The sequence below is a fragment of the Lissotriton helveticus genome, chromosome 1_1, assembly GCF_964261635.1.
Source record: "Lissotriton helveticus chromosome 1_1, aLisHel1.1, whole genome shotgun sequence".
Lineage (NCBI taxonomy): Eukaryota > Metazoa > Chordata > Amphibia > Caudata > Salamandridae > Lissotriton > Lissotriton helveticus.
The window spans coordinates 1,654,432,849-1,654,458,673 of NC_136057.1; the positions used below are offsets into that span (position 1 = coordinate 1,654,432,849).

The 25,825-nt window shown below is 47.1% G+C and overlaps 1 protein-coding gene across 1 annotated transcript in view; it reads right to left on the minus strand.

Annotated features, from left to right (window-relative positions):
- BIN2 (bridging integrator 2) overlaps positions 1-25,825 on the minus strand; it is a 319,199-nt gene that overhangs the window by 191,039 nt on the left and 102,335 nt on the right. The window contains exons 4-5 of the mRNA XM_078688858.1: positions 16,336-16,430; positions 14,133-14,228 (exon numbers count right to left, since the gene is read on the minus strand). Of these exons, the coding sequence (XP_078544984.1) occupies positions 14,133-14,228; positions 16,336-16,430 (191 nt within the window). The remainder of the gene's footprint in view (positions 1-14,132; positions 14,229-16,335; positions 16,431-25,825) is intronic.

Consider the following 25,825-nt stretch of genomic DNA (forward strand, 5'->3'; position numbering starts at 1 on the left):
GGAGGCACTAGATTCTCTGTATTAGCCTCTCGTTTCTGGAACAGCCTTCCTCTGTCGATCAGGACTATACCAGTCTACTCCCAATTCCGCAAAGCCCTCAAGACCCATCTGTTTTCCATAGCGTACTCTGGCTGATCTCCTTCGGCTAATTCCATTCTCCTCAGCCCTCTACTTTCAGCGCCAGGAAGCCGCTTGGTCGCAGTGCGCTTTATTAAGAATTTTCTTCATTCATTCAAGGGGAATTATTTCCCCAACTTAAAACGTGCCACAGGGCGTGTTTGCACACGTCACCTCAGGCCTGCCCCCTCCCTTCACCACTGTGTAAACGCGCCCTGTGGCCGTTGTAAGTTGAGAGATTAAGTCCTCTAAATTCCTACGGGTGCCTAGAGTCAAACTGGCTCACTTGATACCTCCAGTAAGTGCCGCAGAGCAGCGTTGCAGAGAGGCGTAAAAAGGGGCATAGCCTGTGAACACCTATCTGCGACGCAGCTCACTGGCACCTACTGGAGATACCTGTTGGGCTAGTTGGCCCTCAGGTACCCTCAGTATTGAAAGAGAATTAATTCCCCAACTTACAACTCACCACGGGGCGCGTTTGCACAATGGTGAAGGAAGGGGGCGTGGCCTGAGGTGTCATGACTGCAAACACATCCTGTGGCACGTTTTAAGTTGGAGAATTAATTCCTCCTCAATCCTGAGGGTCCCTGGGGCCAACTAGCCCACCAGGTACCTCCAGTATGCACCAGAGAGCTGCGTTGCAGGGAGGTGTTCAGAGGCCACGCCCCTTTTTACAACACTGCAACGCAGCTTCGTGGCGCTTACTGGAGGTACCTGGTGGGATAGTTGGCCCCCAGGGACCCTCAGGATTGAAGTGGAATTAATTCCCCAACTTAAAACACGCCACAGTGCGTTTGCACACATGTCACCTCAGGCCCACCCCCTCCCTTCACCACTGTGCAAACCCGTCCCCTTGTCACATTGTTGCTAACTGCCCGCACCTGTGTTTGCCTGGGGGAGCCTACTTGACTGCTCACGGCACCCGCTTTGCGGGAGCCGCTTCGTGCGCTGAGGAGGAGAGCGTGTTCCTGCACGGAGACTGCAAGCCCCAGAGAGCTTTGCTGCCAACTGCCCGCACCTGTGTTTGTCTGGGGGAGCCTACTTGACTGCTCTCGCCACCCGCTTAGCGGGATGCGCGCAGGCGTGCGCAATGTGTAGCCCGGGCCAAGGGCGGGCCGGTTTGAGCCTGTTAGAGACTGGACGAGGCCGAGCCGGGCCCCCCCCCCACTAAATCCACCTAAAACCCAAGGTTATTTTGCTTTAGTTCTTTGTCTGTCTCCCCTGAGGGCGTAATTAGTTTGGAATTCTGTTTGCCTCTATACCTAGCCCAAGATGAATGTGCTAGAGGGAAAGGGTAGAAACGCGCTAACCAGCGGAAGTGTGGCGGGGAAATTGGACCAATTTTTAATCAGAGCTAGCTCTGTCCTCGCCCATGAGATTGCACTGACCGAGTGCCGCCTATCTCTCGATCCCCTCCAGTTCAAACGATCAACATCGACATTCAACACATCAACGACATCAACACGATCAACATTGTTTGATGTCTGCCTGCACTCCTGACTCCTGACCGCTGCTTGGCCACAGATACTGATTCCTATGATTTGGCAGGAGATATTTGTGCTATTGGAAACATCTATTACATCGGAAGCTCATATCATCCACCTCTCCGTTGAGTCGGTGCAAAAGGGCATAGCAAGTAGTTCATTTCCACGTATTACTACGAGGTCTGTGCCTCAATCAAAAAATCAAACTCTTGATCCAATCCCGGAGCCTTAATAGAAGAGGAAGCGGGGAGGAGGCCCTCAGAGGCAGAAAAATGCAAAATTGCAAAGGACTAATAAAAATGGAGGAACCGCATCTTTATTACCACAAATGATAGCAGACCCCCTACCCACTACCACTGGGGTTTTGAATTTCGACTCAGTGGGTGATCCCTCCCCGAAGTAAATGAGGCTTTGTGGATTAAACTGGGTAATCTAATCTCAACATCTTTAACCCCTATCATCCACAGACTGACAAAGATTGAGGAAAGACTAACTAATTTTGAACTAAAGGTTATGTCCAATTTTTGTACTATGCTGGCTAAAACTAATTGGTCTCCTGTAATCACACCCAACGAACCGAGTAACACTGTAGTAGCAATGCCTATGCCCACCAAACCTCGATCAACCAGGCCAACGTTATTACCGTCTAGGAGAAATGGCGCAGTAGCTACTGATTCTGATGTTGGTTTAGTTGTATTAGGTGGTAATGTAAATGAAATAGGGAATGTGACTAGCGAATTTGCTCAGTCTATCCCGAGCACCACGAGGGGCGAGGAAAGTAGATCTTGCACAAGGCCAGTAAGGGATACTGCACAATTGCCCTCCACTCGTGATTTAACAAATCAGGCCATCTTTGTACCAGGGACATCTGGCCAAGATCCACCCGCATTGCATGTTAGATTGGACCCTAGCCCAGCCTCAGAAGGACCCTGAGCCATACACCTTCCTCCAGCCGCCGCCCCGCTTGTGGTGGTCCTGTGGAACGTTCCGACTCTACAGGTTGGGCATAGTGAATCCACCGAACAGTTAATGGCTAAAACCATGCACTGGCTTACTACACAATTGAAGGAAGTCGGGTTATGGGATTGGGATATTTGTAATGAGATGATTATGGCCAGACCCACAGCATGGATAGGACATTCAGTGAAGGATGGGAGAGGTGATTGCGTAGTTGCCAACTTCAACAATGAGTATGTTGTTAGATTTCTCCTGGACCACTTAGGTAGTAGGAAGCAAGGGTATCAATCTGGGAAAATCTCTCTCCTGCGCCTAGGTTTCTTCTATAGACCCCGACACTCCCCTCTGACAGGGTGGGGTACTCCATGTGCACCCCATAGAATTATACATAGGTCCTGTGACCTAAACCTAGTTAATAGATTTGCCCCCTTGTCTGGTCTAGATGCTTGCGATTGACTTCAATCGGTAAATCTCCTTAGGATAGAGAACACCGTTATTCATCTTGCTCTTTCCTCAGTGACCGACCCAAAATCTCAGCTAGCAACCCCTAACCCCCCAGAGAGTACCGATAACCCGTTATCGTTAGATTGAGGAGGCGGTACAGTCTCTACCACACTAAGGCATAGATTCATCAACCGAAATTGCGATCGCAATAGCTGCGAAACAGCAATTACGATCGCAATTTCAGATTCCGCAATTCATGAAGCAAAAACCCACCAATTTGCGAATTTGCAAACATAAACTCGCAGAATCAATGTGGACACCCCTTAGCGAATCTGTAATAGCGATTTTCCACTAATTCTGCGAATTAATTTGCGAATTCGCAAATAAATCGCTAATGCTATTCATCAAACATCGCAAATTGCGAAAAAAACCAAATCGCTAAATACGAGTCGCAATTTAAGGAGAAGTCAAACCAGGTGGTAACCATGAAGTTCAATAGGAAAAAAAAAAATCAAACAGGAACAATGGGCGGAGCAAAACAAACACACTTAAGGAGACACAGTAGTAGCATGAGTACATTCACAATGCCAGGTCTATCCATCGTGGCAAGGCGGCTGAGGCTCCTGCGCGCAGCCCGGAACCAACGCAGGATTCAGGAGCGCATCTTCCGGCTGCGGATAACACTCCTGGGCCAGACTGAAGAGGAGATATACTCCAAATACAGGCTAAATGGGGCAATGATTCACAATCTCATCAGAGACCTTGACCCCCTGATGCAGCACCCAACAAGGAGGTCCAATGCCGTGCCCACCCATGTCCCGGTCCTGTGCTGCCTGTACCTCCTGGCCTCCGGAAGCTTCCAGGGGATAGTTGCAGTAGCAGGGGGGATCTCCCAGAGCACACTGTCCCGCTGCCTACAAAGTTTCCTGGACGCCATGCTGACCCGGATACACCATTACATAACCTTCTCAACCACCCAACAGGACTTAAATCAAACAAAGCTTGCCTTCTACAACATTGCGCAATTTCCCCATGTAATTGGATGCATTGACTGTACCCACATCCACATCTGCCCACCCGCTGAGACCGAGTACCTGTACCGGAACCGCAAGTCCAACCACTCACTGAACATCCAGATGGTCTGCAATGCAAAGACCATCATTACTGACATAGTGGCCCAATACCCGGGTAGCACGCATGATTCCTTCATCTTCCGGCACAGTGGCATACACACCCGCTTGGCCAGGGGTGACTATGGCGAAGGACACCTCCTAGGTAAGTACGCATGCCCACATACAGTACGTCGAGACCATGTAACTGCGCATAACAGGCACTGACCCTCTGCTCCTTTCATTCAGGTGGCAGCGCCTACGGCCTCCGTGAGTACCTCCTCACCCCATACCTCAACCCTGCAACGCCACAGGAATGGCGTTACAATGCTGCACACATTCGCACTATAAATTGCATTGAACGGACATTTGGGCTGTTAAAGAGCCGATTCCACATCCTACATAAGACTGGTGGGGCCCTCAAATACCAGCCTGAGGTCTGCTGCCGCATCATTTCTTTTAACAATACATGACAACTGTATTTCCTCATACAGCCCCATGATAGCGAAGCAGGCGCAGGCGTGCTTGTCAAATCAGCATGGCACTGCTGCTAGACAACATACAATCACTGGCGCCTCCGGCCGGACGCACCCAGTCGCCTCTCCACATCCTCCTCGCCAGTATTGGCCCGTGATGCTGCACTTGGCCTGGTGCTGCGGCTGCGTTCGGTTACCACCGGCAATGACAGGCTGCTGAGACTTGATGTGCACTCACTGGCATTATCCCCCCCCCTTGCCTGGCCATGGCCACACGCCTGCTGATTCTGGACAGCGGTTGTGACCTGTTCCAAAGCCCTGGTGACGTCCTTGCAGCATTGCACCATCTGAATCTGCATCGCCCGGGACCGGTGTGAAAGATGTGAGGTCGCATTACCAATCAGGTGGTTTAATCTTGTTTATGCTGACAGCCGGGTCAGCAGCTGGCGGTGATGTCCTGCTGTGACACCATGATTTGGCTGTTCAGCCTGACAGCAGCCGTCAGCACCTACACGCTTTCCGTGAGCTGGCTCACGTTGCGCGCTGTCTTATAGAGCTGCAGCTGCATGGCTGCCATGTGCCGTGCCTGCTTTTGGTGGACAGCTAGCATCCGGTATTCTATAGCCAGCCCTGAATCCTGGACATGTTCCCCCCTTCCAGCGCGTGTTGCCACGTTGCGCTGCTGCCTCATCAGTCCGCTGGACTGCGAACGCACAGTGGCTGTGCACCATGTCTGCCTCCTGGGTGGTGGTGTGGCCTGTACCACCTCCATGGGTGTCACATGGGGTGGTTGCTGTCCTCCTGTGGCTGCAGGGGTGGCCCTGTCCGCATGGGGAGGTGATGGTACTGGTGCTGGTGGTTGTGATGGTCCAGGTCGTGGGGCAGGATGTCCCTCTCCCTCGGTGTCCTCGGGGTTCTCCTCAATGTGGAGTGCCTCGCTGTCTGTGCTGGTTTGTTCTGCAGCACCTGTGATGTAAATGGGTGCATGATTAATGATATATATCTTGCACATGGGGTGTTGCAACATGCATGCAGGCTTGCATTCCCTGACTGGCTTTAGGGATATGTTTCACATGACAGGTCTGGCTGTATGTGGCTATCAGGGAACTATTTTCACACTACAGGTCCCACAATGCAATATGGCATTTCAGATGTGCATGGCCTGCATTACTGGGGTTATCAAATGGCTAGCTCTGGAGGCATGGGCATTGTTAGGGGATGGGGTCGCAGTTGCATGGCACTTACCTTGGGATTGTTGGGTGGGTCGGGAGGTGTCCAGCCGGGTGACCCGCACGCAGGCTGCAGGGTTGATTGTGTCCTCCACCAGGTCTTCAAGTGGAGTGTTGGGCACCACTGTGGCGTCTCCTCCTCCCGTGGCATGTTGCTTCCCCAGCCTCTCTGCAATGCGCTCTTTGGCACAACCTCTGAGGTTGTACCACCTCTTCTTCAGCTCATCAGTGGAGCGCTGGGTCCCTCCATCAGAGTTCACCTTGGACCGGATGCGCTGCCAAATGCACCTCTTGACGGCTTCAGGCACCTTCCGGGATTCCTTGCCAAACAGCCTGACATGGTCCTTTCTTACACCCTCGATGAGGAACTTCAACTCCTGCTCAGAAAATTTGATTTTGCGTTTTCTGCCAGGTGCACTGCTTCCTGCTGCTTCCTGGGACATTCTGGTTTAGTGAGTGTGTCCTGTTGTGGTGCTGCAGGGTGTGTCTGGTGGAGCTCTGTCCTGTGCTTCTTCCACTCTCAGGCTCTGTGTTCAGAATGAGTGAGGGAACTGCCTACTTCCTGGTTGTGATGTCATAATTGTGCTCGAAATGCGACTTCCCGTTTTTGAGATCTCGCAAGTAGCGAGATCGCAATTTGCGATTTCGGTAATTGCGAAATCGCAATTTCAACATGGGAAACAGGCAATACTGCGAATTTTGTATGATTTAGCAAAAATCGCAATCGGCAAATGCAGCCGACTGCGATTCACTTTTTGTAATCGCTTTTCTTGATGCATCCCATTCTGCGAATTCTAAATTGCGATTCGGTATTTTTCACTATTTAGAATTCGCAGAATCTGGGCTTGATGCATCTGGGGGATAGTATAATATCGTGGAATATTGCTGGTCTCCCATCGAGGACTACCTCTTCTGATTGGTCATCTTTCATAGAGAATTATGATATTATCGCCTTCCAGGAGACTTGGTCATTGAGTACGATCTTTCGTCCTGGCTATTTGGCCTTTGATAAACCAGCAATCGTAAGATCTAAAGGGAGACCCTCTGGGGGATTGGTTATTTGGGCTAGACAGCAGGCAGGTTATCAGGTAGAAGAGCTAACGATTGACAACCCTGACATTTTGGCTACTAAAATACGTTCCGAATATGAGCCAGAGCTTACATTGTTTAATGTCTATGCAAGAGAGCTGGTGGGAGGGAAAGCCTCACCAACCATTTCTAGCCTGGACTCTTTCATTAAATCACTAAAAGGGGTAAATCACCGGGTAATTTCTGGTGATTTCAACTGTACATTCGAGCCACTCGGCTTAGAAGATGGAAGTCTTACCAGTGACGAGGATGCGGCTTGGGGTATTCCACTCTTAACGCTTCCCACAATTAGCAAATGGTCAGAGGCAGTCCTCCAATTAAAAAGCTTATCTTTGGAGAGGGGCCTCATGGCTGTCAATAGGAGATCGAAATCTGATAGTGAAGGCACCCATATTTTAAACAACGAGCTAAGAAGTAGTAGAATTGACTACTTCTTTATTAACTTAGAATTATGGTCAAGGTTAGGGGACATGGAGGTCCACCATAGAGCAGAGAGTGATCATGATCCTCTAATATTGACACTAGAGGTAAAGGGCCAACCTATGGTGAGGGTAGGAATGGAAATTGCGACGGAAAATGTAATTATGTCTCAAGACTGTTGCAGATTAAAATGGGCACTGGTCTCAGAAGACGAGGGCACTATGGACCTGATAAAGTCAACTCTTGAAGATACTATATTAGCCCTCTCACATCTTGATATGCACGAGGCTTCTCTTCCTGCTCCTACAAAGGCTCATGAGGACCTGTTTGTAAAGTTGAAAGCTTTTTTTACAAAAAACAATAGATCCTTTAAGCAGCCTATCCAAAAATCAGCAAAATGGTACGATGGGGCATGTAGGATAGCATTTAGGCACCTCTCTCAAGCTATTAGGCCGGGAGCCCCACAGGAGGTTAGGAAAGCTAGGTCTGAATATAAGGAAACCCAGCAAAGGGCAAAGAAGACCTTCGATGAAAACAGATGGAAGGATTTGTTACATGTAAGCAACGGGAAAAACTGGTGTCGGTTCTGGCAAATAATTAAATGGGGTAGTGGTGACATAGGGCCGGTACCAGTTAATAATGTTCCACCAGAAGTATGGGTTGCGCACAACCAGACCCAGTTTGGATCTACCACAGGTAGCCCAAGATATTACCCTAGAGAAATTTCTGATACAGTCCTAACCTTTGATTTAGGGGAAATTGAGAGAGTTCTGGATGATGTCGCAGCAGGTGGGGCCCCGGGCCCGGATTGTATCCCGGTGGATATATTCAAATCCGATAGGCAGAATTGGCTCAAATATATTCTCATTATAGCTAATGGCCTGCAAGAGGAGCCACCTTACCAGAATCCTGGCGTGGGGCAGAAATCGTCCCTATTTATAAAAAAGGGGACCGTGCCAGCCCAAATAACTATAGGCCTATAAGCCTTATAGACACCTTGAAAAAGATTGTGGCCTGACTAGTGCTAAGTAGGGTGAATATCTGGATAGATGATAACGAAATCCTATCAATCTATCAAGCGGGTTTCCGCACTCACGCTAGAACTATCGATCAAGTTTTTAGATTCATGATGATATATTGGAATACTGTGGTTTTAGCTGGGGGGCTCTCAATGCAGCATTTATAGACCATACATCTACATTCGACTTAGTGCCCCGTTACAAGTTGTGGGACACACTTAAGGAAGCAGGGATGCCCCCTGAGATTTTAACATTTATCATTAAGCTTCATGAGTCTAATTATGCCCAGGTTCGGTGGGGACAACAGGGTGAGGTAACAGATCGCTTCCCTGTGAACAAGGGAGTACGGCAGGGGTGTGTTTTGGCCCCTACCCTTTTCTCATTGTTCATAAATAATGTTATCTCATATTACACTGAGTATCCAGCTGACGCCCCTACTCTTGCCAGTTCGAGGGTTCCGCTCTTAATGTTTGCCGACTATTCTTTAATTCTGTCCAAAACACAATCTGGTCTGCAACGAGCCCTTGTAGTTAACGTTGACAAGACCAAGTTCATGGTGTTGCACAAACATAAAATAGTGAAAGGCAGAGTAGAAATGAACAATGCGCCTTGGGAGCAAACTAATTCCTTTACGTACCTGGGCGTATCGATGGGTAAAAGGATGAATTGGAAGCCACAGATAGATCCACTAGTCCTTAGGGACAATCAACTAGCAGGGGCCCTTCTAAGAGAACACCGGCTATCTCACACGAAACCAGTTGGACCGGCACTAACTATTTATCAAGGGAAAATTAGGGCATCAATAATTTCTGGTGCAGAACTCTGGGGCTTAGAGAATTTAGGTCTTTAGTCCTAGCCCAGAACACGTTTTTGAGATCATTGACTGGTCTCCCCCAATCAGCCCCACTTAAACCCCTACTCTTAGATCTGGGATGTACTTCTTTTGAGGAGGCAGCGGTTTTCAGACTTCTGGCGTATTGGAGACGGCTATGGACAACCCCGGAGTTAGCACCTTATGCTAAAGCAGTTAAGCATATTAGAGAAGCCGATGAGTCTTCAAAAATCACTTGGTTACAAAAGATTACGGGCACACTATTTGATACGGGGCTCAGCCACTTGTGGGAGGACCCAGAAGGCAACCCCTTCCCAACCAAAAATTTTAAAGCTCTATATAGGGACATGGTCTGTCAAAAGTCCTTGTCATTGGTGAATAGTGCCTCCCTAACAGGTCTCTTCTGTGAACATCAGTATGAATACAGGCTGGAGGCCTACTGGGATTTTATTACGAGACCTGGTGACAGGAAACTCTATCACCAATTTAGAGTGGGTACCCTCCCCTTAAAATCTTTCACGGCTAAGTGGGATGATGACCAAGACACAAAATGCCATATGTGCCTATCCCAGGAAGAGTCTCTAACACATGTACTGTTTGTGTGCCCCACATATAAGGGGCCACGTTGTAAATGGCTCAAGCCGGTCTGTTTAAAAATTGGCATAAGATCATGCCAATCGGCATTGCCCATTTTAAATACAGACACAAGGGAAGTCGTAGTTATAGCGATGGCAAAATTCTTGAGCTGGACATGGGCCCTTAGAAGGAATAGTTTGGATGCAAACGTAGGCTCTGCATTGCTTTAAGTAACCTGTCTATTCTGTGATGCCCTTCTCTTGTTGCCAACCATGGGTAAATTGTATTTAAAAAAGGAATTACCCTAACCTTGCTCCACTATGGATTTAAAGTCTTTTTTATGATTTGTTATTCCTTTCCTTATATAATTAATTTTTATTATTAAGTATTGTAACGGTTCAGAATTGTATTCATTGGAATTTTTTTATCTAACCTTATTCTTTATGACACTGTCCTTGTAAAACATTTTATGTCATTTTACTACATTGTATGTATTTTATATGTGTCTTTTATGGTTGAAAAAGACCGAATAAAGACTAATTTGACCTTGACTTTGAAATAGATGAAATACATGAACTCAGCATTAGACACTTTCACTTTTAAACCATTTGGTTTGACTGTATCCACGTTATTTGCAGTATGTTCTGCATACAATCACTACTGCCCCAGCAAGGGCGCCTCAAGCTGTTCAGGCTCAGCTAGCTGTGCCTGAAATTAGTCCTATTACAATTAATGCTATCATGAGTAAAGTCCCTACCAAATGGGAGGAAATCCTGTTCTGGACTGCTCACAAAACAAATCAGCTTGAGGCAGTGTTTCTCCATGCGGGACCCCATGAAAAATGTAGACTCTTCACTGTGTCTTTCTCTTTGTATGGTTCCCCCTATTGAAGAATGTAATACCAGTCCTACTGTTTTTGCACCAATCTACACCATCACACATGGTACTCTGTCAATTGCTGTTTTAGCTGAAGTCTAAATTGTCACACTTGTAAAAATGTGATGATTACTAGCTGTGTAGGTACTGTCATTGGCGGTGCTGGCCTGGACAATGTGTGGTGCAAACTGCAGTGACCTCCTGACGAGGGCCCTGCACTTATTTATTTATTTTTACAAATTAAGCACAGGTGTGGGGGGGGGGGGTCTCCCTCTAAGACATTGGTATAAAAATTGAAGTCAAATGAATAATTCTTCCAAAAATATTAAGTTTTGTTAGCAGTTTTGAAAGAAAAAAGGATGAAACACTTACAGAATATCCAGGTGCTTTTATTGTGCGCAGCAGTAAATCGTGCATGCCTTTGTGAACATTTTGTTGTTTGCTATCCCAGAACTGCTTTAGGGGCTGGGTAATGTCCTACAGCCTGTCAGGGGTTCCTCTCTATCTCTTGTGGTCAGCCTGTGGCCCGGTTTAGCCCCACCCTGATGGCAGAGAGGTGAGTGCATATATAAAAAAAACACATTCTGTTATATACACAAGTTCGTAGAGAACATATGTGGTGGGCTTTTAATTAGTAGCAGGTGTGGTCGGAGGGGACAGGCATTCGTTTTTAGGGGGGGGGGGGCAACCTTGAAGCTGGGAAACCAGGTCCGAGTCTGGCGGGAGGCTCAAACATCTTGTGATTCTAGGGAAATGAATGTGGCCGTCTGTAATGGAACTGTTGCTCATGTAAAGTGCTCTGATACCTTCGGGTCAAGTTCACACTATATAAAAAATTGCAAAACAAAAACAAAAACCCCATGTTATTCATTTGGTAGCTCCGCCCCTTTAATTTTTATACTGCATCATCGGTGACTCCAGAAGGATGAGTTAATGGAGATTACATGTGAGTGTCCCCTCAGAAATGATAATTTACAGGGGGAATCGTAAATTTCAATTCAGATTCCCCGGGACCCTCCTTCTTTCCCTCCTGGCATTTCACAAGGAAACTCCCAGGTGGAGTCACCTGCTGAAACACCTCAGATTTGTGGAGGTACCATGGATCTTGTAATTCTGATTCGTCCGGAAACTCTAGTTACCAGCCAAATTGGGATTACTGGTGCCTCTTAATAATGGACTTCACATCTTGCCTGAAGAGTTAATTAGTCTTAAAACACAACCCAAAACAGGGCTGCAAACCTCACTTTTAAGCAGACATAAGATTAGAGCATCATTGCGCTTGTGTGATTAAGTCACGCTGCTTTGGAGCAGGATTATTCGAAGTGGCCTGATCAGAAATTGACAAGCAGTCACTATCAAGCACCAAGCCATTGATCAGAGCCACATTAGTGAACGGTGTGACAAGGAATCAATAGTGAGGCCACATAGACGCTAACAAAGCAGTTTATAGAATTGTTTTGTCTTTCTTATGGAAGAGTTGGAGAACTTTTTGACTTGTGTGGATAAATGCCAAGCTGGACTCAACAAATATAGAGATGATGGTAAAGAAAATAGCTTCTGGCAGATTAATATTGAGGAATGACAGAGACCTTGATAAGTCCCTATCCGGTATACGGTACATGGATAGGCACTTATCAGGGTCACAATTTTGGCTTTTTATTACAATTACATCTCCAACTTTGGCTTATGGTCATACTACATTATCTTGCCTAAATACAGAGGAGCCATCTTTGGACTCACACAAGAGGACTTACTATCCATTGTAGTAGAACATGCACCTTATCGCCTCGACTTGACTAGTTTGTTGTTCACATCCTTTGGTATCTGGAGCAGCACAATGCTGCCACTGGAAGTGCCACTCTGAAACGGAATACCGAATTGTCCGGCATACCCTCCAAGCACCAAGAATTTTTAAACATTTAAGCCTTGAAAGAGTCACTGTGTGACGAAACACGTGATGGCTGTCATCAATGTATTGAAAACTGGAGAATAATTTGTGGAAAAAGATTATACTGAGAAATACTCAAACAGCGTTTTTCTACATTAAAGAAAACTCTTCTGTCTAACATAAGACCTTACTGTTTGGACCTTATATGGTTCTTTAACATTTCGTATAGAGTGCTATGTTATTCCTTTCTGTTATAAGAAGGGCAACTCTGGATGCCTGCAGTTTTCATCTTCATCATAGGTGGGAGGACATGGCCATATTTGTATACACACTACGTTTTAACCTCTCACGACATTAACACCTTCCGTGCTCATGGCGAGCTCAGCTCGTCGTGAGGCACGGTCGCGCTGTGCTCATGACGAGCTCAGCTCAGCTCGTCATGAGCACACGCGGGGGTAATTTCCCCGCTGTGCTGAGCGTTCCACGAAAACGGGTGTGGTCATGACGAGCTCAAGTCGTCATGAGCACAGCGCCACTGTGCAGCATAATGAGCCGAACTCGTCACAAGCACCGTGGCGCTGCGCGCCCCCCCCTCCCCCCAGCCCCGCGGGGGAATTAGCCTTGCGGCGAAGGGGTTAAAACTGTTTAACAAAAGTGTGCATTGCTGGTACTAGCTGGTCTCCATGAGACCTTCCAGCACATGCTTGAGGCTCCGGTGCATAATTCTTAATTGCCATGTGGAGTGTCAGATGGGAATGAGCAAATAGGTGGGAAAATAATCAACACAACCATTTTTACTCCTACGGATAAAGATGCCATCTGTCTAGCCACACGCTAATTTTACATAAAGAAGGCTTATGTCTTCTGCTAATCAAAAGATTTCCTGATTTCCCAAATTATTATGAGATCACTCTGCTGGTTCTCTTTGTGGGTCCCCTCTCATCTGTATCCAAAAGATCCTGTGCTTGAATAGAAGATGTTTGGATCACCCTGCGTGGTGGAGTACTCATCATGCTTCCAGAAGGGTGAATTACCCTAAAAGTTATAGCTATCTCTGCCACTTAAAATACTGTGGAAATAATGACATCAGACAGAGAGGAAGCAGAGGGTTTTCAAATGTTTACTGCTGAAGAGATTCTACAACTAAGAAAATGGGTGGAAATATTAGTAAGCACCAATTTAAACTCTGTTTGAGTTGTAGCGAGAAAGGACTAGTCTAGGCCATGTCAGCCACCGTAGTGTGTGAGTATATTGAAAGAAGAGAACTCATCTCCTCTTCATCAAGTGCCATTAAATATATGAATTGAGAGTAGATGGTAGACATCTGAGGGTATATTATTATCATGTATATTATGCTGGTATTTAAACATGGTGATGCGTAATTGCGTAAAACAAAGGGGCCCATCCTTGACCCTTTATGGCTGGATCAATACCAGATTTTCAGCATATTCATAAAGAATAATTTTACATAAAATGTATCTAAACTGGGATCAGTTACAATCTGTGGCTAATCGGAAAATATGATATTGATCATACTATGATGTACTATCTATAATCACAATGGCGTAAAAGGGATGAGGCAAATTGAAATATCATCTGATTTCCAGTGAATTTACCTTCATTTCGGGAAACTGTGCGACATAATTCTCCATGACACGTACTGCCTGGTCTGAGAGCTTCTCCTCGTAATCTGCCCACAGAAGGTCGTTGTTCTGCAAAGGAAGGATAGATTCATTGGAATCCTGACAGTTTGGTATTTTTTTGGAGACAGTACAGAAGGCAGCATGGTTGTTACATTGTTTTATCTTAAATGTCATTTTTTTGTAAAGTTGCATAAGTCCACTTTGAGGAGGCACGTGATGAGCCTAGACTGAGGCATTTGACTAACTTGGTGTTCACAAAAGTTGACAATGAAAATGTGTCTGAATGATGAGAGATTGGTAAGAGACAGATGAGTGAACATGTTGATTAATCAGTTTCACCCCTTCATGCCTCCCTAAAACTTTAGGAAAGAAATTTAGAGTCTTAGATGTGCAGGGAATGCACAGCCATGTTCCATTGTTATTGTGCAGACTGGGCTCTGATCTAGTGCCCGTGCCTTGTCGTGCACAAAGGCATCTCATGACCACGGTAACCTGAAAGTACATGTTCAAAGCATTTAGAAGGTTACTCTTCTCAGAGACATCACCATAAAACATGCATCTATGGCTAGGTGTTAGATGGATGTGGAGGTGATTTTTGGCGAGGTCTCCCCTCGAAAAATTGGCATTCTTTTCATGGAAATTCGCTGTTATATTTGTTGATTATTGTATAGCGATCTATACCACCTCAACTAACCCTTGTGCAAACTGCATCCTTTGAGAGAGATATTGTGATCTTTTTATGAATTTTGTTTTACTGATTTTGGCCACTATTACTACCAGGGATCTGGATAAACTCCCTGGGTTTGGGGATTTGGCCTTTCTGCGTATCCAGATAGTTCTGTAGCACCTATTAATAAACTATTTCGACAGAAATGTCATTTAAACTGTGCATAAAAAATCTGAAAAAGTGAAACAAATTTAGAATAAACTCATAATCAATTCCCAAGCGCCGTCCGAATGTAAATACCAGCCTGTCCAAATGTATTAATAGCAAAATATAGAAACATTTTATTAGCAGCACACGATTTTCAAAAGATTGTCTGCAAGATATCTGACCAAGCTCAAGTAAAATAAGTTTAACAAATGTTCTCCTTAGGACTGAAAAAAATTTACAACACAGAAAAATGCTCACATGCTTGTAGTGACACATTACCAGAATGACAACATGCAGCACTGACCTCTAAGGCACTTATTTTTGGAAAACGAAACTGAAAGGACAAAAGCTCAACTGTAACGCGACTCACGACACTTCTGATAAATGAAGAAAAAAAACTGAGAACATATGGTTCAATAACAGTTCTGCTTTTAAATGGGACATCAGTTCTGGCTTAGAGTTTTTCAAATGTAGCTGCATCTCACTCTAGTCTCACAATAGAGTAAAACAGGTAATGGAATGAGCTTCCTCAGTAGTTAATCAAATAATTAGCAGTTAAGTCATACTCTACATCCAACACAATATCTGTCCCTTATAGAATCATAGCAGGGAATAAGATAAACCTTATCCAACTTAATGATGGCATTTAAAATTAATCTAGATGAAGATGGTAAAGGATATTATAAACCACCACCCTCAAAGCCTGTGGTGCCTATTTAATCTTCTACCAATTGAACCTGGCTGCAAGCTCCTCCTGGAATACAGAAATTGTATGTAAAAAGACCCAACAAATATTTATTAAAATATATTTTCCACCACTAACATTTAACGTAGCATCATATACTGCCGCCATAGCTTACATGAGACACACCAAAAGGAAAACTGCACTGCCTTTTGTGACCATACTTAAAGGTTGCCTGAAGGTGTTCATGAGTTTGTGTGACAAAAACAAAACGACCGAGTCATGGTCAACTTCCTTGTCCTTGAAGACATGCCATAGTTCGGATCTGTTTGCCCTATCAAAAGCAGAGGACAGGTTCATAAAAGTTAACTGAATAGCCCCTTTTTCGGAAAGGCATGTACAGCTCAGATAATGGTTAATGCACTGTTGGTGAGGGACGAAGTCTTCCTGATACAATATTATTTTCGTATGCCCATGCACAGAGTCTACCCAATATAATGCTTCCTAACAACTTGGCTGTTGAAGTAAGAACAGAAATCCGCCTAAAACAAGACAGGTCACTACATTTACCCTTTTAAAGAAAAAGTATAATTACACATGATTCCATTATGTTTCTGTACCTCCACTATTGACTTCAGGTCTTTGTGTCCGTCCCACACTGGATTGTAAATTTCTTGTAGCGTCTCTGCGAGTTTTTTTGAGCTTTCGTGCATTACTGAAAGAGAAGAAGCAGTAATATTAGTGCATTACATCGAGTCTGCCTGGTTCTTAATTCCACTACTTCCAGTCTTAGGGGGTCATTAGGATGGCGGGCGGACTTTGTCCGCCCGCCATCCTATCGGGGATTGGGACCGCCTGCCATAAGGGCGGGGGTCCCGTGGGGGGTATTAGGATGTGCCCGCCACAGTGGCGGGCACATCCTGTATTTTTAGCATTGTGGCGGGCGGTGCTCTCAGCACTGCCCGCCACAATGCTAAAAATGCATTTCTGCATTTGCATTTACAAAGCGGCAGGCACCGCGCGGTGCCTGCCGCTTTGTAAATGCAAATGAAGGGGTGTACCACAGGTACCCCCCTGTGTGCACCCCCCACCTCTCCTTCACTCTGGGGGCCCGCAGGGGGCCCCCAGAGTGAAGACCGCATGCCTTTCCGTGGCGGCATCGCCGCCACGGAAAGGCATTGTTAAATGCCCATTGTAATATGGCTGGCGGTGTCTGATAGACAACGCCACCATATTATTCCTTTTCCGCCCCGGCCGCAAGGCGACCGGGGCGAAAAAGCGGCGGACGGTCTTTCCGTCCGCCGAGGTCCCCCCCGCCATACTAATATGGCGGGGGGGGAAAACGAGTGAAGATGTTGGGCGGATTGCCCCCGCCAGGCTGGCGGTGGCTACCGCCAGCCTGGCGGGGGCAATTCGCCCGACATCATAATGAGCCCCTTAGTGTTTCATATTCTCGCCTGGATTAAATAATGTTGATCAATAAGGGCTCAGTCCATGCCAGATATCAGGATAACCTCGGACTGTGTAAAGGATTTCATTAAATGTGTGGCTTCCAACTGGTGATGCTCTGTCACTATTTTATGCTTTGCACAACACCTGAATTAATCTGCACTGCACATGCATTTATATAAAGTGTGCTTTTCACGGTAAAGGTAACCATAGTTAATGTAGGCCTCAGTTTAACTAACTCATGTTAATATGAAAATGTTCTTGTGGCTGCTGCGCCTTTTTCTTTCTTTTTTTCTTTTCCGGAGCCAGGCTATAACTGGCAAATTTTAATGAAATGTATTCTCTTGTTTAAAGATCATGAGGCGATTACGATGCTGATTACGGCATCGTAATCAGCAGTTTGGATTAATTTCCAACTGACCCATTTGGATGGAGTCGGTCGGGAATGAATCCAAACTGGAGTTCCGAATGGCTTCCGACCGGCTCGAAGAGCCTGCCTGCCAATCGGAAAGTCTCCTGTAATCCCAAGGGCGGCTCTTTCCTCCCGTGGGATTACAATGTCGAATTCCGACAGCCTTTCTGTGCCAGCCATTCTGACACAAAAGGCTGTTGGAAGTCGATTTGGGGGCCCCCAGCAGCACCCCTGTAGGTGCAAGGCCTCCAGATGGTGGCCGAGGGGGCACCTATGTTGTCCCCCTGTTGATCCCTGGACCCCGTGGCAGGCACCTTAAGGTGCCTGCTACAGGGTGCAGGGATGAATTGCACCTCTTCTCTTTACAATAAGAGCATGCATTCCGGTCGGAATGCATGCTCCCATTGTAAAGAATAGGAGTGCGACCGAACAGTGTTCAGTCACATCCTAATTGCTGGGTTGGGACTGCCGACAGGAGGTCGGTCGGTCCCAGTACCCAATCTATGTTGGATTGACTCAGGTCCGTACAACATCTAAATCGTGCCCTATGTGTGGATTTCTATCTGTGGGTGTTTCATAGAGAGCTGAATAATGAATCACTACACCTGTCATGAGAACATGTTAATGGCGATGTATCATCATACTACGATATATCTCTTGAAGGTCATGTAGTAGAGATATCTATTGTGAGAGGGCTAGGAAGAGGGCCGAAACCACGATATCGTAAAATGTTCGATCCTGATTGGTCTTTTCTCCATGGTTGTCGTAGGGACTGTTGCTTACTTTTTTTAATTGGGTTTTAATTGTGCCTCGTGAGCTAGGTAGATTCAGCTGCTCCTTTGCACTCTCCTTAGAGAAGATGCTTCTCTGCTCTTGCGCAAATCCATTGTCACCTACCTGACCGAATCTTCAATTGATTTTGCCTTTTAAAGGTTTTACTTGCTGACAACTCCTGCCTGACTTTCCTGACCTTCTAGAGTTTTACATATTAGGGAATTTTCCTTCCATGAGAAACTGAATTTGCTTATTATATTCTTAGCATTTAGTTTTGTATTTGCTAATTTTGAATTAATTTGAAGGATTTAATGGAGATATTCATGCACTGACCATTGGCGTTTGATAACCTTATATGATTTGAATTTGTAACTTCTGCTACTAAATCTAAATGGTTTGCAAATCTACTACTTTCTGTCATCATTATGGGGCCAAATGTGTTTCACTGTCATTGATGGATTATTGCTTTTTAGAAGTTACGCCTCAGTCCTGGAGTAAAGTCCATCTGCTCGAGTGCAACTTTTACTTGAGTCATTCACTGAAACCTGATATTCCACACATTGTTGTTTTATGAGTAAAACTGTAAGTCCCTGCAAATTTAGTGGCCATTTCAAGGAAAAATGTGCTGTCCATAAATGGCAGTATGCTACCGCACCAAGCTTTAGGAATGTATTTGCAACAGTGTGCTCCAAAATGCACTGATGGTTACATACCGCACCCTTGCCACTCCTGCTGAATGGGAGTGGCTCATTGCTATACTTGTTCTTTGTGTGATGCTGGGATTTTTCACAAAGCCTATGATCTCAGTGATATAACATTGATGGCAGCACTCTCACCCTGAAAATTGTTCCAGCACCACTGAACTTATTAGGGTGGATTCTAACTTCTATGTACGGAGAGCTTATCATTGGTGTTCATTTTACTTCTATTCAGATTCTCGGAAGGGTTCTAGGTGACCACTAACATTAAACAAAGTTCTGTAAAACAACTAAATAAATAATAAGAAGTACAGAATTTGGCAATGCATCAGCATCAGCTTTTCATAATCAGGAGGTATGTTTCTGTGTAGTAAGTATACAAAAATATTCTGTAACTGTATTGTGCTATGACGCTGGTCAATTTAAATGTCCTGTTTATTGAAATGCTCTTCATGTTGGCACTTACCTCCCTTTGTAACCAAGCCCTATCTTTATGAATGGGGCAATAAGAGAATTAGGGGATTTTTCTGGGCTAGTTTGGTGGATTAAGTGAGCAAGCCGGGAAATCGTGCCCTCCACTGTCCACAGATGATAATTTCACCAATAAATGAAATATACATACTTAGATCTTTCAAGGCTGGAGGTTTTTAGCACACAGAGTTGACTCTGTTCTAGAAGCTGTCTTCTGCAGATCAAGTCAACAACAGGGAGGGACATTGGGGGGGACAATATTTATAGGGGTCCAGTGTGCATGTCCCAAAAGCTAAGCAACAATAGATTGCACACAGTTCCCCTGAGATGAGTGATGGCGTAGTGCAATGTGCTGTCTTCCTCTCTCCCTCGAGTGTAAGGCGTTAATGTGCCTCAGTACAACAGGGAAGGGTATCCCTTGTCGGAACTAGGGATGCCTCACACAACAGGCTGGTTTAACGGCTGTTGTCATGTCACCAGTTAGTCGTATCGTAACATCATCGGCTCCCTGCTCCAACGTCAAGCCGGCGCTGCAATGCCTGACGGGTAGCACGAGGTGCTACACTCTTGTGGAGATCTTTTGTTCCTTTGCCGATAGGTGTAAGGGTGTGAGGGCCCTAGTGAGTGGAGTAGTGAGCGTGAGTGAGGTGGATTAAAACAGGTTGGTATGATCTACGGCTATGGCTTTAATCGTGTAGTACACCACCTAAAATAAAAATGTGAGGGGCAATGGGACTACAATAGCTACGAGGAGTCAGTCCCGTTCAACCCTCAGCTGTGAATAGGTCGACATGTTTCATGCCTGTATTGGCAATTCTTCAGGACCAAAAAAAAGAAGAAAGGTGCTCATAAACTTAGTGATTTAACAAGATGCCCCGCATCAGGCTGAGGCATCAGAAGTATACAACCTGTGTGGTTGCCGAATCCAGCCGAAGAGGGGTTCCTGCATCAGAGGGATACCCTGTGGGGAGAGAAGTAGACTTCAGCTGGTGAATCAGTACCCCCAGTAAGCATATCAGGGGGATGCTACTTCCCTACCGTGAAGCAATAAATGGTGATAAAGTGAGGAGCAGGGGAAGACACAGTTAGGTAACTACGCATCAAAGGGGTGGTGAGGATCACTTTAAAAACATTGCTGGGTGGAGGGCTTCCAGCAAACACGAGGTGTCTTCAGCCAACAGATTGGTGTTTGAAGATATAAAAATAAAAATAAATAAAGAAATGACAGGTTTTACGCCAGACGGCGTGTCACTGCACGTGAGGATGGCAGTGCCTCAGGATACAAGGAAACAAGAATACAAGGAAAACCGTCCGGGGTGGGCGGAGGAATTACCCTCAATGGCGGTCGTAAGTGCCCCAAGGCTGCTCCCGTGGGGTCTGCGAGGATAGGGCAGTAATCTGGAGGGTTTAAGCAGATGGTTCATGGGGTAAGAAGCCATACGGGGGTGAGTAAGTGAGTGTCCCAACAATGGGGACAGCATGTGGGAGTTAAAAGTCCGTGGTGGTCCCAAACAAACAATCCCGGCGTGCCCAGGGCAGTCACACCACCCAGGGAGGTCGCAGCCCGGGGGAGCACCGGGACAAGGGCCGGCGGGGCTCCTCTGTCATCACTGGCCGGTGACTGGTAGCGTGGTTGCCACTCCCTCCCAAACGCGCCAAGGTTAGCGAGGGACGCTTGCGGAAGGACGAGTCAACCCCCAGTCCGGCGGACGGTGGGCCCGTTCGGACACCGCCCGGTGCCCCACCTCTGCGGACGGCCTCGGAGGGGGCCGACGCCTGAGGTCCCTGAGGGATGAAAGGAAAGGAAACAGCACCGGGAACCCAACCAGAGTGACCGGGCTCCTGGCGATCCATGGAATCGCCTCACAAAAATCCCGTCCCAAGTACCTTACCTCTTCGCAGCGGGCTGGTGACCTCTTCACCTAGCCCCACGTCCTAGCGCGCAGTGTCGCTTGAAGCAGCCGTGGCTGTTTGCTAGTTGCGCCCGCTGATAAGGGATCCGGTGAATGCCGGAGGCGTGTCGTGGACGCGGCTCGGCGTCAGGCGGCGCACCGGCATGACGTCAGAGCGTCATAGTGTCGGTGCCCGCCGCCATCTTGGAGAGGGGTGTGGGGATCGGAAGGGAGGGCAGTTAGTAATGTAACTGTCTGCTCATAAGCGCATATAGAACTGGGACGACCCACTCATGGCTCAGTGTTGCAGGTACTCGGTACACCGCGTGACTCTCAGGTAGTTGATCAGCCAGGGTGCTAAAGGAAGGGTGGGAATAGTTCATGGCTCAATGTTATACATACTACGGACAGTACATTGCTCAAGGGTGGTTGGCCAACCAGGATGTAGTATGGACTAAGGGAATCCATGTCATGGTGTATATATGTCAGAGGGTGTACATCGGGTAGCCAGGTGGCTGGGATGGCGCCCCGTGGGAGTTGAGACAGGGAGTCAAAAATGAGTGCAAACATTGGTCCTGCATGGATTGGAATAAGGTCAAACAGGGATGGTAGGCTAGAGACCAGAGCTGGTCGAGTGACTACTTTCATCTGCTTGGTTCTGCTTAAACGGTGTTAGTGTTCACCTGTTGGGGGTCTCAGTAGGCCAATGGTCAGGGAGGCAACCGGTCGAATGTATTGGTGAGCACCAGGTCAGCCGGATAATGGGACACTGGTTGACCGAAGTGTGGGTGATGCCCACTGGCGGTGTGCACCTATGGGGAAGGTCATTAAGTGTAAATACTGAGTGTTATATTGCTGCGGGAAACGTCAGTACTACCATCAGGTTGTTGCGGGAAACGTCAGTACTAGCATCAGGTTGTAGTGATAACAATCAGGTATATATACAGGCAAGGGGAGAGGGCGTCTATCTGGACAGTGTGTTCCACGGGTCAGAATCGTTCAGACCCTCAGTGTCTAAATGAAGGCGGTGTACCCATCTTTGCTCCAACCTAAAGAGGGCCTGTTGGTTTAATGAAGGATGCCATTCTAGCACAACCCATTGAATGTCCTCAGCTGCATGCTCTTTCTCTTGACAATGTGCATATAAAAGTGTTTGTGTCTTTTTGCAGCGTATGTTGCTGTTATGTTCCATAATTCGTATTTTTACAGGGCGGGTCGTCATCCCAACGTACTTGAGTCCGCAGGGACAGGTCAGCAGATAGATGCAGTTACTGCTGTTGCAATTGGTGTGTCGGTTCAAGCACCATGTGAAGGTATCAGATAGTTTGACAGTTTTCGTTTTGGTTGTTTTTGGTTGTTTGCGGGCACACCACACAGTTGCCACACCGATAATGTCCCGTAACTGGGGGCAGGTCCCACAGGGTGTTCTGCGGACGGATATGAGTTTTCTTTGGTCGGGTGTGGACAAGTTGGTCCTTCAGGCTGCTAGTTCTTTTGAAGGCGAACCGAGGACGGGGGATGTCTAAGGACACAGAGTTCAAGATCCCCCACTGTGCATTCACTGTGCTCTTAATGTAGGGTGAATTTTTCGTAAAGGAAGTCACACACGTGATAATGTTCTCGCTTTCTTTGCTGTGAGTTTCCAGGAGGGATTCTCTATTGTTGTTCTGGGCTCCCTTCATGGATCGTTTCAAAAGTCTAGTAGGATAGCCCCTGTCTTGGAGTTTATGCTGTAGGGATTGCGCCTCCCGTTGGTAATCGGAGATGGCAGAACAGTTTCTCCGGAGTCTAAGAAATTGTCCAAACGGTAGACTGTCCCTCAATGCCTTGGTGTGATGGCTCTCATAGAGTAAGAGGCTATTCCTATCGGTCTCCTTCTTGTAAAGAGTGGTGGTTAATCCCATGGGGTCCAACATGATTCTCAGATCGAGGAACGGACACCGCCCGGTGCCCCACCTCTGCGGACGGCCTCGGAGGGGGCCGACGCCTGAGGTCCCTGAGGGATGAAAGGAAAGGAAACAGCACCGGGAACCCAACCAGAGTGACCGGGCTCCTGGCGATCCATGGAATCGCCTCACAAAAATCCCGTCCCAAGTACCTTACCTCTACGCAGCGGGCTGGTGACCTCTTCACCTAGCCCCACGTCCTAGCGCGCAGTGTCGCTTGAAGCAGCCGTGGCTGTTTGCTAGTTGCGCCCGCTGATAAGGGATCCGGTGAATGCCGGAGGCGTGTCGGGGACGCGGCTCGGCGTCAGGCGGCGCACCGGCATGACGTCAGAGCGTCATAGTGTCGGTGCCCGCCGCCATCTTGGAGAGGGGTGTGGGGATCGGAAGGGAGGGCAGTTAGTAATGTAACTGTCTGCTCATAAGCGCATATAGAACTGGGACGACCCACTCATGGCTCAGTGTTCCAGGTACTCGGTACACCGCGTGACTCTCAGGTAGTTGATCAGCCAGGGTTCTAAAGGAAGGGTGGGAATAGTTCATGGCTCAATGTTATACATACTACGGACAGTACATTGCTCAAGGGTGGTTGGCCAACCAGGATGTAGTATGGACTAAGGGAATCCATGTCATGGTGTATATATGTCAGAGGGTGTACATCGGGTAGCCAGGTGGCTGGGATGGCGCCCCGTGGGAGTTGAGGCAGGGAGTCAAAAATGAGTGCAAACATTGGTCCTGCATGGATTGGAATAAGGTCAAACAGGGATGGTAGGCTAGAGACCAGAGCTGGTCGAGTGACTACTTTCATCTGCTTGGTTCTGCTTAAACGGTGTTAGTGTTCGCCTGTTGGGGGTCTCAGTAGGCCAATGGTCAGGGAGGCAACCGGTCAAATGTATTGGTGAGCACCAGGTCAGCCGGATAATGGGACACTGGTTGACCGAAGTGTGGGTGATGCCCACTGGCGGTGTGCACCTATGGGGAAGGTCATTAAGTGTAAATACTGAGTGTGATATTGCTGCGGGAAACGTCAGTACTACCATCAGGTTGTTGCGGGAAACGTCAGTACTAGCATCAGGTTGTAGTGATAACAATCAGGTATATATACAGGCAAGGGGAGAGGGCGTCTATCTGGACAGTGTGTTCCACGGGACAGAATCGTTCAGACCCTCAGTGTCTAAATGAAGGCGGTGTACCCATCTTTGCTCCAACCTAAAGAGGGCCTGTTGGTTTAATGAAGGATGCCATTCGCCTCATTGATGAGATGGACGGCAGTACTGATGTGGACCTACTTCTGACTCTAGACGTGGAAGCCTTGAATACGAACATCCCACAACAAGCCACTCTAGAGGCAGTAGAGTCCACCCTGAGACTAGAGGAGTGGACATCCCACACCCCCATCTCATTCATCATGGAACTGGCCAACTTAGCCCTGACGGAGAATTTTTTCAAGTATGACACCCAACTATACCACCAGATCCGGGGGACATCGATGGGTTCGACCTTCGCGCCGAGCGTGGCCTGTATATACATGGCCACATTTGAGAACTACTTCATCTACTCCCCCGAACGTAACCCGTTCCTCGAGAATCTATCCCTGTGGCGTCGCTATATAGACGACATCCTGATCTTTTGGAAGGGGGACCGAACGAGCTGCAATGCCTTCTGCTCCTGGATTAACCAACAGGATCCCTTCCTGAAATTCACAGGGACGATCGCCGAGGACTCCATACCGTTCCTCGATCTGAGAATCATGTTGGACCCCATGGGATTAACCACCACTCTTTACAAGAAGGAGACCGATAGGAATAGCCTCTTACTCTATGAGAGCCATCACACCAAGGCATTGAGGGACAGTCTACCGTTTGGACAATTTCTTAGACTCCGGAGAAACTGTTCTGCCATCTCCGATTACCAACGGGAGGCGCAATCCCTACAGCATAAACTCCAAGACAGGGGCTACCCTACTAGACTTTTGAAATGATCCATGAAGAGAGCCCAGAACAACAATAGAGAATCCCTCCTGGAAACTCACAGCAAAGAAAGCGAGAACATTATCACGTGTGTGACTTCCTTTACGAAAAATTCACCCTACATTAAGAGCACAGTGAATGCACACTGGGGGATCTTGAACTCTGTGTCCTTAGACATCCCCCGTCCTCGGTTCGCCTTCAAAAGAACTAGCAGCCTGAAGGACCAACTTGTCCACACCCGACCAAAGAAAACTCATATCCGTCCGCAGAACACCCTGTGGGACCTGCCCCCAGTTACGGGACATTATCGGTGTGGCAACTGTGTGGTGTGCCCGCAAACAACCAAAACGAAAACTGTCAAACTATCTGATACCTTCACATGGTGCTTGAACCGACACACCAATTGCAACAGCAGTAACTGCATCTATCTGCTGACCTGTCCCTGCGGACTCAAGTACGTTGGGATGACGACCCGCCCTGTAAAAATACGAATTATGGAAC